Here is an 11,734-nt window from a genome sequence, read left to right on the forward strand (position 1 = left end):
ACACATATATTTATATATATATATATATATATATATATATATATATATATATATATATACACATGTATATGTATAGATACTGTATATATATATATATATATATATATATATATATATATATACATATATATATATATATATATACAATATATATACATATAATATACATAATACACACACATATATATACATGTATACAATATATATATATACATATATATATATATATATATATATATATATATATATATATATATATATATATATATATATATATATATATATATATATAAACTTGATCCTATGATATCAAAAGAGATTTTAGAATGTTCAAATTTTTAAGTAGGCAGTAGAGATATATAAAAAATATATTTCTCAACACAGTATGGGGGCAGCAGTACTAATGAGTTTCCAGCCCAGCCTCCATAACACCTGCCAGGTGTGGAACTGTAGTCTCCTCTGTACGTTTATATATAACAGCGTAGATAAAATAGTTTGTGTTATTTCTTTGTTTATCTGTCTATTTGTCTCTTTATCCTGATTTACTTGTTAGTTTCTCCGTTTTATCTCCTCATTTTTTTCCATATATGGTTATGCTGTCCTCTGATCACTGTGGATTCCCATATGATAAATGATGTCGGCTACTCATACTTGTTTCATGTGAACATTCGCTCAAAACAGTAAACGACAGCATCTGAACATTCGATCAAAACAGTAAACGGCAGCATCTGAACATTCGCTCAAAACCGTAAACGGTAGCATCTGAACATTCGCTCAAAACCGTAAATGTCAGCATCTGAACATTCGCTCAAAATAGAAAACAGGAGCCACAGAACTGAACCGGTAAAGAAAACGAGAAGGTTCAATTAAGTCAATGAATTCTGCTTTCTTGTGGCGAACAAATCCCACAGTTGGCCCTAGGTGGGTCATTCACGCTCAGACTTGTCCCCAGACATGTCGAAAGGGGAGGAACGCGAAAGAAATGACAGGCCATTAACGTTACGAACTTACGACCCGGTCTGGGTAAACTGCTCATTTGCTTCTTGGACGTGCTGGAGTGATGGCCGAGGTACTCAACAACAGCGAACTGGAAACTATACTATGGCAATTTGTGCTATAGTTACCTCCAATCACGCATAGATATGCATTTCAACCACAGAGCAACCGCGTCTCAAAGTGAATGGGTTATTTTATACCTAATCTTAAACAAGTCGCTATGCTTAATCTGTGCGATAGTCTGTACCGACTAAAAACAACCACATTCACGTACCGACGTCCAACGCTCCGCCCACTTTTCTATAAATCTTAAGACCGGTGCTGAGCGTGATGGGGGCCTTAGGGCCTAAGCACACTGGCGACTTTGTAGAGCCACAAGTGGCTGCGTTTTGTGGCAGGGATATTTTCTCCCATAGGTTCCCATTGTTTTCAAGCTTTGCCGATCACACTTGTGTCTGTGGCTCGTGACTGTGGCAAGCTGTCGCTCGTCCCCGCCACAAACAGCACATTTTGTGGTGGCGTTTTGTGGCTGGCTGAGAGCACACTAGCGACCTCTGGCGACCACATGTGGCTGCTAATCAGTGATGCAGGAAACTTCGTAGAGGTGAGGTGTATGTTGTCCCGCTGTTCAAACAAGGTAAGTTATTAAGCCCCAATAAATTGTACTTAGCATTCTTTTTTCAGTGTGAAAAGTCAATATTTATTTATAAACAGACAAACCGTACCTAATACATAACCTTCCCGTTTTCAACGATGTTAATAAATGTAAGTTATAAAAAAGTACAATGCAAATGAAATTCTAAATTTAATGAAATATTAACGGACGCAGTTTTTCGCATGTTTTTTTAACTTTTTTTTTTTTTATAATTTAATCATTTAATCAAATAAATTTAATCACTGCTAAGTAAGATATCATAGGCGTTATTCTGTCATTGTAATCGTATTTAAAATTAGTTTCCCACATTTGGCATTATTTGAAATACCATTTGTTATTGTTTGCAGAGTGTGACTTGACAAACTTGTAGTCCGGGCTGTATCTGCCATGGCTTCATTCGGCTTTGACACAGACCGATTTATTATTGAAATACAAGATAGGCCAGCGATTTGGGACGTGCGCCTCAAGGAATATAGCAACAAAATTTTGAAAGCAAAGGCATGGGAGGAATTGTGCTCTATATTCGTACCAAACTTCAATGAGTTGGATTGCCAAGGAAAAAACAAAGCAAGTAAGTATTACATTTCATATATTTATATTCACAATATTTTATATTGTAAGTCTAGTATTTCATACATAGCTGTATAATAATGTATAATAATGTATATCTAATACATAAGTGACACAAGAAATAATTTAGAAAAAAGTTTGTAACACATTACATCCTTTACTATGTCACACATTGACTTGCCCTACACTCTGTTCCCAATCATTCTATCCTGCCACGACACTGATCCTATGCTGGAAAAGTAGTCCGAGAACTTTTCTCTTATTGTTATAGCGGATCGAGGGCATCCTGCTTGTATTGCACCATCACCATCAGTTAGACCTACAACATTCAGTGTGTTTTCAAACTGTACACCATCCCTTTCTCTTATAAAGTTGTGTAAAGTGCAACATGCCCTGATAATGTTTTCGGCATTCTCAACATGTAAATCCAGTGGTCTATGAAATATGCGCCATTTATTTGGGAGAATGCCAAAAGCACTTTCGATGTATCGCCTCGCTCTTGATAAGCGATAATTAAAAATTTTTCTTTTGTGTTGGAGATTTTTTCCCCCATAAGGGCGTAGCATGTGAGTAGAGAGGCCAAAAGCTTCGTCGCCAACGAAAACGAAGGGAAGTGGGTCCCCATTCGTTGACACTGGTTGATCGCTAGGAATGTTCAGTGTATTTTGCTGCATTTTTTGGTAGAGGTTACTGTTTTTGTAGATTGAGGAGTCTGATGCTTTTCCATAAGAACCGACATCTATAAAAGTAAACCTGTAGTTTGCGTAACATACAGCTAACAACACCATTGAAAAATACTTCTTGTAACAAAAGTAGTTAGAACCACTGCCCGTTGGTTTAATGAGCCTCACATGCTTGACATCGATGGCGCCTATGCAGTTCGGAAACTGTGCTTCACAACGAAAGCCTTCTTCAATTTTCAGCCATTCTTCCTTTGTTAATTCTGGGAAACATAGGTTGTGTAGATACTCCCATATCGCCTTGCACACTTCTTGCACGATCCCTCTAGCGGTGGAACTCCCACACCGGAAAGTGTAATGTAGTTCACAAGAGGAACACCCTGTTGCTAAGAACCTGAAAAGAACATTTAAAAATCAGTATATTATTGCTAAATTAAATGCATTTACTTATGTATGTGGCTATACTTATAGGGAGAGGATGTTACATATTATAACATGAAACTCATTTTACTCAGATTTTGACGCGACTTTAATTTAACCCGACAAATAATAATACATGAGAAAACGTTGTGCTATCATTGAAATTTTATTCATGTAGTTATTTTAGATGAAGCTAGTGTGTAGACTAATAACTTTATAACTAATTTTTACATCTTCTTACAGCTACAGATCTACAACGGAAATGGAAGAGTTTGAGGGACTCCTATAGAAGAGAATTGACATTGTCGAAGAAAGAAAAATCGGGATCTGGCGCAGGAAGTGGGAGGAAGGAATATTTGTACTTCAAACAGCTGTCTTTTCTTCAAGAAATTTGCGCAACAAAACCACATGCAGCTGAAAGTGTCGAGGATACTACAGTGCAGGGAGATGAACGAGAAAACCCAGGAGAGCCTGCACCTTCCACTTCTAATGTAAAAAGGAAGAAATCAACTGTACATTCGGATGAAAAGATTATTCTGGAAGCTTTAGCTAAGAAAGCAACCGCCCCTCACGATCATGATACAGATTTCCTTCTTGGTCTGGTGCCTGACTTCAAGAGTATTCCTGAGAGTGTCAAGTTCGATGCTAAGCTTGAAATCATGAATGTGATCAAGAGGTATAAACAACATCCAAATCATCTGTATTTTACATCATATCAACAAACAGTCCCAAGTCCATATTCACATGCGAGTCATACATCACACAATTTCGCTCCTAGCATCATGCATGCACAATCAACAGTACCCCAAAGCCAACCTGTACTACCCTGTACACCATCACCTGCACAACTATCTGACACAGAAGCGGTATCCCCATGGTCGGATGATTCAGTCATGAGTAATTTGTGAACAAAACACTGAAGTGACAACACAAATGTTATCATTGGAAGCATTCATAATCTTAGCGATATAGGAAAGGAAATATAGCTTTGTACTGCAGTACAGTTTCATTGAAATACAGTTTAATAAACTCACTAAAAATAATTGTATTATTTACATACCTTAATGTTATGGCAAGTCTCTCCTCAGCTGGAATGCTCTTCCTTAGGTATGTACTGTCTTTGGGAATGTGGGGGCCAATTATGGCCAAGAGTTCGTTGAAACTTTCCTGGGTCATCCTAAAGTAGTAAAAAAATTTATCATCATCTGCTCTTAAGTCACTCATTATCATGTAAAACTGTCCGTGGGTCAATCTCGAAGCAGTAATTGGGTGCATCCATAGCGCTCTCCGACGACGGCGGCGGCGATGTCGCAGAAGTATAAGCAGTGACAGTGCCTCTTCCTCAGAGTCCATGCTGAAACTGAGATGTAGTGATATCGGTGTGGCGACCACATGTAGCCGGGTATTCAAAACATAACCACACGTGGTCGCCACATGTGGTCGCAACTTGTGGCTCTAAAAAGTGGCTAGTGTGCTCTGGCCCGCCACTTTGCGCGGCCACTTGTGGTGCCACAGAGTGGCTAGTGTGCTCGGGACCTTAAACTTCAGCAGTCTCAGTTGATGGGCTTAATTTCATTTAGCATTCGCGAGCAGATTTGCAGGTTGGTTATATATAACATGTATGAAATTGCAAAGTCCTTTGTTAAGGTTGGTAATTTCATGTCTGATTATGTCTCATGTAACATCAGCATCAGACAAGGTGAAAATAAATTTAACATGTATTTTCATACATGTTATTTACTTACACTAAAGTCAAACGCTTTTCTATAGTCTACAAACGCACAATAGATACCTTTATGTCTAAAAGGGTGCAAGTCGATAAGTGAGTGTAATACAAAGATATGATTCAGTGCACTGTAACCCCCCGCCCCCCAACCTATCACACTGTGGAGTTGTGTTGGTAAATTGTTTCCGGCTTGCTTAATGATCGGCTTACGAGTTATTTAGAAGGTGCTCGCATTTTGGGAGAGGAACAGGTTGGGTTTAGAGTTGGGGGGGGGGGGGTTACAGTGCACTGAATCATATCTTTGTATTGCACTCACTTATCACCTCGCACCTTTTTAGAACCTCTGTAAGTTCCTCACTGGGTGAGCGGGTTCCGTTCTCAGCTACCGCTCTGTCGGTCACGAGTTCGAATCTCCGACCGGCCAGTGAAGAACAAGAGGAATTTGTTTCTGGTGATAGAAATTGATTTCTCGCTATAATGTGGTTCGGATTCCACAATAAGCTGTAGGTCCCGTTGCTAGGTAACCAATTGGTTCTTAGCCACGTAAAACTAAATTTAATCCTTCGGGCCAGCCCAAGGAGAGCTGTTAATCAGCTCAGTGGTCTGGTTAAACTAAGATAGACTTAACTTTTGATACCTCTGTAATTGTCTGGGTCTCAGTGGAGCCTTTCTTTTTGAATATTGACAAATTTCCTAGTCTCCTGTAGAGCCTTCAGCTTCTTGTTTTGCATAATCCTACTTTTTTGTGTAACTTATCTCTATCCCAATATCTTTGGCTAAATCAACTATAAGCTGACTTGTATTCTCACTGTCTGGTTCAGAAATACCGTACACTCTAATACTTTTCCAAACGACTGTACTGCTCTAGCCTATCCAGTTCAAAGCACTGCTTCTGAGTTGCTGATCTCAAGTTTTCCAGACTTTCCATCTTCACATTATGCAATAAGGTTTTGGAAATACTAATCATAGAAGGGGTAACCGTTTCGCTAACAGCTACGGATGCAGATTCAATGAGAATTAGGCTCAACGAAGTACACAAAATAATCATAAGCTGACCAACCGTTAAACCGTCGGACACCTTAGTGTCATGTTTAACTCCAAAATGCTTTTCAACATCTTTAATTGCGGCATCTATAGCGGTGCTTTCCACAACGGCAGCTCGAATGGCAACTTCTATATCACTTCTAAAAGTGATTTTATCTTCAGAATCGTCATTTGGATTATTTTCCGGGAGAGGCCCTGAACGGTTGTTGTACTACTCTGCCACTGAGATGTCACTGTCTTCTCATTGGTAACGCTTTAGAACCTATAAAAATATCAACTGTTCAAACATCGTTGATAGCTATTGGATAATTTCTAATCCCGAAATAAATTAGCCAATTTTTACAACGCATATGTAAAGCAGAATTTTACAAGTTTTCATCGAATACAAAATGCTGTAAAAAAATTGTAAAAAACGAATTGCTATTGAAATTATATACATTTCTTAGAGGCGCTCCTTTGAAGAACGCATTTCGATCTTGAATAATTATCTAAGTTTCAAAGATGCAATAATGATTCAACAAAAGGATAAACACTTTTAATCTTCCAATAATTTCATCTCAGGATGTAAGGATATTGGTGTTTTGATGGTTACTAAGTAATTCAGTTTTGTTTAAAGTTCCAATAACCCACATGTACAATACCTAATTGCACCAGTAACTTCATGATTTCCATGATAGAAAAAAATAAACTAATGTGACTCATGGGGTGCACTGAGCTAAAGCACTCGTTGAAATGAAAAATGAATAAGAAAATTAATTAGCTTTTCTACATTCGACAACTAGCTCCATCTCCCTAATGAATTACAAACAACTCGGCAGTATTTATTAGCACCATCGTTCAAACAGATGAATACTTGTGATTCCTATACCAGTATCACATCTACATTCAGTTTGCTTCGCACTGATCGTCATAACGATAGTCACTCCTGTCGACAACTTCGCCAAAATCCAGTATATACTATACTTCTTATGTTTTAAGTATCCGATCATATAGTGGCAATGGTGCTTATTCAGAATATGAACTATTAATTCCTATTATCAAGCCTTTTAAATAAGAGATCGATATTTAGCATAACTGGGCAATGTGTGTGTATGTATGTATGTATGTATGTATGTATGTATGTATGTATGTATGTATGTATGTATGTATGTATGTATGTATGTATTTATGTGTATATATATATATATATACATACATACATACATGTATGTATGTATGTATGTATGTATGTATGTATGTATGTATGTATGTATGTATGTATGTATGTGTATATATATATATATATATATATATATATATATGTATATGTATGTGTATGTGTATATATATATATATATATATATATATATATATATATATATATATATATATATATATATATGTACACTGTACATATATAATTCTTAGATATAAAAGCAGCTAACACTGTAAGGCAAAAGATAAATGAAATGTGTTTCTAGTCACCAATGGAAGAATCAATAGTGTGCATAAATGTACCAAATGATACCATTTTTATGTATCTGGAATTTCTAACGCGTTCCTGGAAATCAGAACCTCAAAAGACTAGCAGCATAATTGCAATAAGGGAGAAACTTATTGTATAAAAAAGATGACCATGCAAGAAATCGATCGCAGTACCTAATGGAAGGTTTTTTTAAAGACATAGTGGTTGCCACGCACTGGGAACATTATGGACTAAGAATAATTAGTGTGTTGAGGGTGTATGCTGAAATTCTGATTGAGAAAGCAAGGGTGGGTATTCACGATAAGGTTGACCTGTCAGTTCACCCGAGACCTTTCAACGGATGAGTGTCCAAACGTAAAGAGTAGAACTGTCAGTCAGACAGTCAACTCGAGGTCATCGTCCTCAGTTCTCAACTAGCCTTTGTCGTGGCAACACTATATGGCAGTGATAGAAACTCCTCCGGCTGATAAGGTGGTGGAGCTACATAGGCTAGCTGAAGTATTCACTTAAAAATAGGAAAGAAGCAAAAACGCGTAACAGAATATGGTGTAAATATTGCCTATTAAAGAAAGATGTCTATTCTCATACAATATTAATGAATAAGGGTAAATTAGAACTGGGGGTGGTTCAGTTATTTATGAAACGGTCCGTGAAGCCTACTTTCACTAGTAACACCTTTCATAAAAAGGCAGGACACTGGCCTAGGCCTATACCAAATTGTCTATCACATGGAAATATTTTCTTTTGTTGTTTTATCATAGGATTTGGGCTCACAACGGTCTACAAATAATGCCGCAGGGTGTAACAATGAAATGAATTAGGCCTATACATAGTTTATTCATATTCTGGTGCGAGTGGCTGAGATCCTTCCCAGGAGAAATCCAACGGCGATCTGTCATAAAATAGTTTCTAATGCTTACCCGTCCACACGTGCAATCACCTGCTAGTCAGCCGGGAGAACTTTAGGTAATTCCATCAGTTCACCCATTCTGGTGAGTGGACTGACTCCACCCACAAACTGTCGTCTACACATAAGTTTTAACGTCAGTTTCAATGAACTGACAGGTGGACTGACAGGTAAACCTGATTGTGAATACCTAGCCTTAGACAGATGAAGAAAACATTTATGTAGAAATGATATAGGTTCAGGCAAGGCAGAGGGTGTGTGGAACAAGTCTGTTATGATATGCTTATATGAAACGATGGAGAGAAAGGGAAAAGTTTCATAAAACATACCAGGCTCTCGATAAAGGCATGATAAAATTGACAGGAATGCAGCTTTGAGGGTGTTGTGGACAAACGGTGCAGGAGTAAACATTTTGCGAGCAATCATCAGTTTTGTGCTGGAAGTGAGACACATGCTATGGCGTGCATATGGTAGAGTTCGCCTGAGGCAATTCCAAGATAGTCATGGATTTTTATGGATGGAGTGACGCGAGAGTCAGAGACTGGTGAGAGGCGTAAGTAATGGCTGGTGTTCACAGATGATTTAGTATTCATTAAGAATACTGAGGGTATACTGTAGAAACTAAGGAAAGAGTTTGAAAGTGTTTATCAAAGGAGAAAACTGAAAGTAGGCTGTGGAAAGAACAAATGAAGATTAGTGAACACCAGGAAGCTGGAGCAATGAATGTGGATAAATTGTAAATGGTTGAAGAATGGAAGGGTAATATAATATATAATGGTAAGATAAAATAAAGAAAATCAAAATGTATATGGAGCAAGTAAAGTAGCAGGGTATGTACGGAAGGACTGTTGAAACAATCATCCTTTATATAAGATTCAATACGAGTGGAAGAACACTGAGTTGAAGCGGTCTGGATTAACAATTTTGCATAGTATATCCGAATAACATTAAGATAAAATGCTAGAATAGACCCAAAGCATATAATTATACAGCTCATGACATTGCGTCTGACTGATATGAAACTGAATACTTTGGTATATACATCCCGCATGCCTGCATAAACAGCCTGTAGCAGAGAAGTGTTCACTTTATGCCGTACAAATTACCTGTTTCATTATTACAAACAATGGTTGTCAATTAATATCACTTCACAGTTCAAGTTACATAGCAGGCCCAAATAAACTCCAGTGGAGCAAACAATGACGGACAAATAAACAAAAATGAAGATTTATCTTTCAATATATAGGTTTACCTTTCTACATCAACAAGACAGTTTGCCAATTAAGTATGGGTACTACTGCTTTCGACTGGCAAGGAAGTAGTGAAGCAAAGGCAAAGAACTGAACTCCAACAAAACAAACTCTTTTTTGCATATAAGTCTGATAAAAAGATTAGGAGAAAACAGAAAAAAGGTTTTTATGGAAGATGTATTCTCTTAAAAATAAGAAAGAAAATGAAAAGTACAAACTCAGATAACCCAACTGCAGCCTAACATGAATAATTCTCCTGTAAACGTTTATTGTAATAACTTCTGGTTTATTGCGATAAAAACTAAAATATTTTTTACAAGAAATTAATTCTAAAAAGCTAAGAAACTATAAAATTAAAATAATCACACTTTTTTGGCTGATTTTCATTTTGCCTTCATAAATACATGTAAAATAACAAATAATTAAGCAGTAAGCATTACGATAGGAATATCCGGATAAACGATATTCCATCCATTTTTTAATATCAGAGTTGTTCAGAATTAATGCCTTTATACACGAAAGCAAATGCACTGAAATCGAATGCAATGTTTACATTACATCTCCCGACCCTTTCAAACAAACAAAATAAACAAAAATAGAAAAAAATCGAGGCCCGCGTCAGCTGTCTCGGTTAAATCAAATCTAAAATAGAGGCAATGATGAGGGAGGACAGATCCTTCCGGGCGTTCAGACGTTATAACAAAAGAAAGTCGGTGATGCAGAAAAGTCCCTCAGTTAAAGGCTGATAAAAACCATCACACGAGACGAACGGAAGCTTCGAATCTCTGTGGAGGGAAGAGGAAAAGGAGGATAAGCGTTTTTCTCCTCGAGCTGGACTAAAACTACACCTTGAAGTAAGGGCAAATGATAGGACGATATATACTGAGGAAATATATGCGTAATATTAGTAGGTATTCCAGAACGGCTTTAGGGATGTAAAATCTGTATGTATTCATAATATTCATCACAACAGGTAGAATAAACTATTAGGTTACATTTCGCTGTATGAGATGAAGAATATAAAACACAATATACTTGTTAGAGCAACTTCAAAATGAAATGGTTAACGTCTTGCAACAAAATTTATAATTGTTTCCAATCTACTTTCAGAAGCACCAGTTAAATACCTACGAAATACATCTCCATTACCTCTGTTACGACCATACTACTGAGGAAAAGCCAACCCTAAAGCCAAATAATCAGATTAATTAATTATTTTTGAATCATTCAGTTCCGTTATCAACTAACTGTTCCAGTTACTAATCTTAAATTTACTCTGGTGTATAATCGTCTCGTTTTCATTCGCTCTCTCTGCCAATTAATTTCTCAAACGTCATTTCTTATAAAAACGTGTTCTAAGCGGCCATCCCATGAGATTTATGTAATATAATATAATATATATATATATATATATATATATATATATATATATATATATATATATATATATATATATATATATATATATATAGTATACACACACATATATATATATATATATATATATATATATATATATATATATATATCTACGAATATACCTTAGATACTTACTTGGTTCTGGGCGGCAACGGATAATCGCAGGGAGTTTTTTACATTATCAAGTAACCTACTGTACTTTATTAAACCATCTGACTAAATAGACTAATTAAGGCAACTCCACAGACGAATAAATCAAGGGAAAACCTGTGGCTTAGGGCCTTCTTCATGTGAGGGAAGATTATGTAAACTCAGGGGTTCCCTTAATTAATTATATTTACATAATAAACACAGATCAGAAGAATGAAGAATTAAGGGACAGGCAATAACAGGTCCTGCTAAATGAGTGAATTCTATTCAAGGGAGATATGCTACACCAATGATATCTTCCTAACAGGAACATTGCAGAGAGGTAGATTAGGGGTGGCATAAGGCCACTGCACATGAGGATAGAGCTGAGGGAGGTTCCACAGGCCAGGCAGATTCTGCAAGTGATGCAAGAAGGTTACTGGCATGAATAATAAGACACTCAAAGGGAACTG

The 11,734-nt window shown here is 36.7% G+C and overlaps 2 protein-coding genes across 2 annotated transcripts; one reads left to right on the forward strand and one right to left on the reverse strand.

Moving 5' to 3' along the window:
• Positions 1-1,343: 1,343 nt before the first annotated feature.
• LOC136826500 (uncharacterized) lies at positions 1,344-4,345 on the forward strand. The gene is made up of 2 exons (XM_067083691.1): positions 1,344-2,222; positions 3,565-4,345. Exons 1-2 carry the CDS (start codon positions 2,039-2,041, stop codon positions 4,227-4,229), a joined length of 849 nt encoding a protein of 282 aa, XP_066939792.1. The 5' UTR covers positions 1,344-2,038; the 3' UTR covers positions 4,230-4,345.
• Positions 2,227-4,849, reverse strand: LOC136826501 (uncharacterized). Its single transcript, XM_067083692.1, has 2 exons — positions 4,382-4,849; positions 2,227-3,295 (listed from the first exon to the last, which is right to left on the reverse strand). The coding sequence occupies exons 1-2, from the start codon at positions 4,672-4,674 to the stop codon at positions 2,404-2,406; spliced, it is 1,185 nt and encodes a 394-aa protein (XP_066939793.1). The 5' UTR covers positions 4,675-4,849; the 3' UTR covers positions 2,227-2,403.
• Between the last annotated feature and the right edge of the window lie 6,885 nt (positions 4,850-11,734).

The sequence above is a fragment of the Macrobrachium rosenbergii genome, chromosome 41 (assembly GCF_040412425.1).
Source record: "Macrobrachium rosenbergii isolate ZJJX-2024 chromosome 41, ASM4041242v1, whole genome shotgun sequence".
NCBI lineage: Eukaryota > Metazoa > Arthropoda > Malacostraca > Decapoda > Palaemonidae > Macrobrachium > Macrobrachium rosenbergii.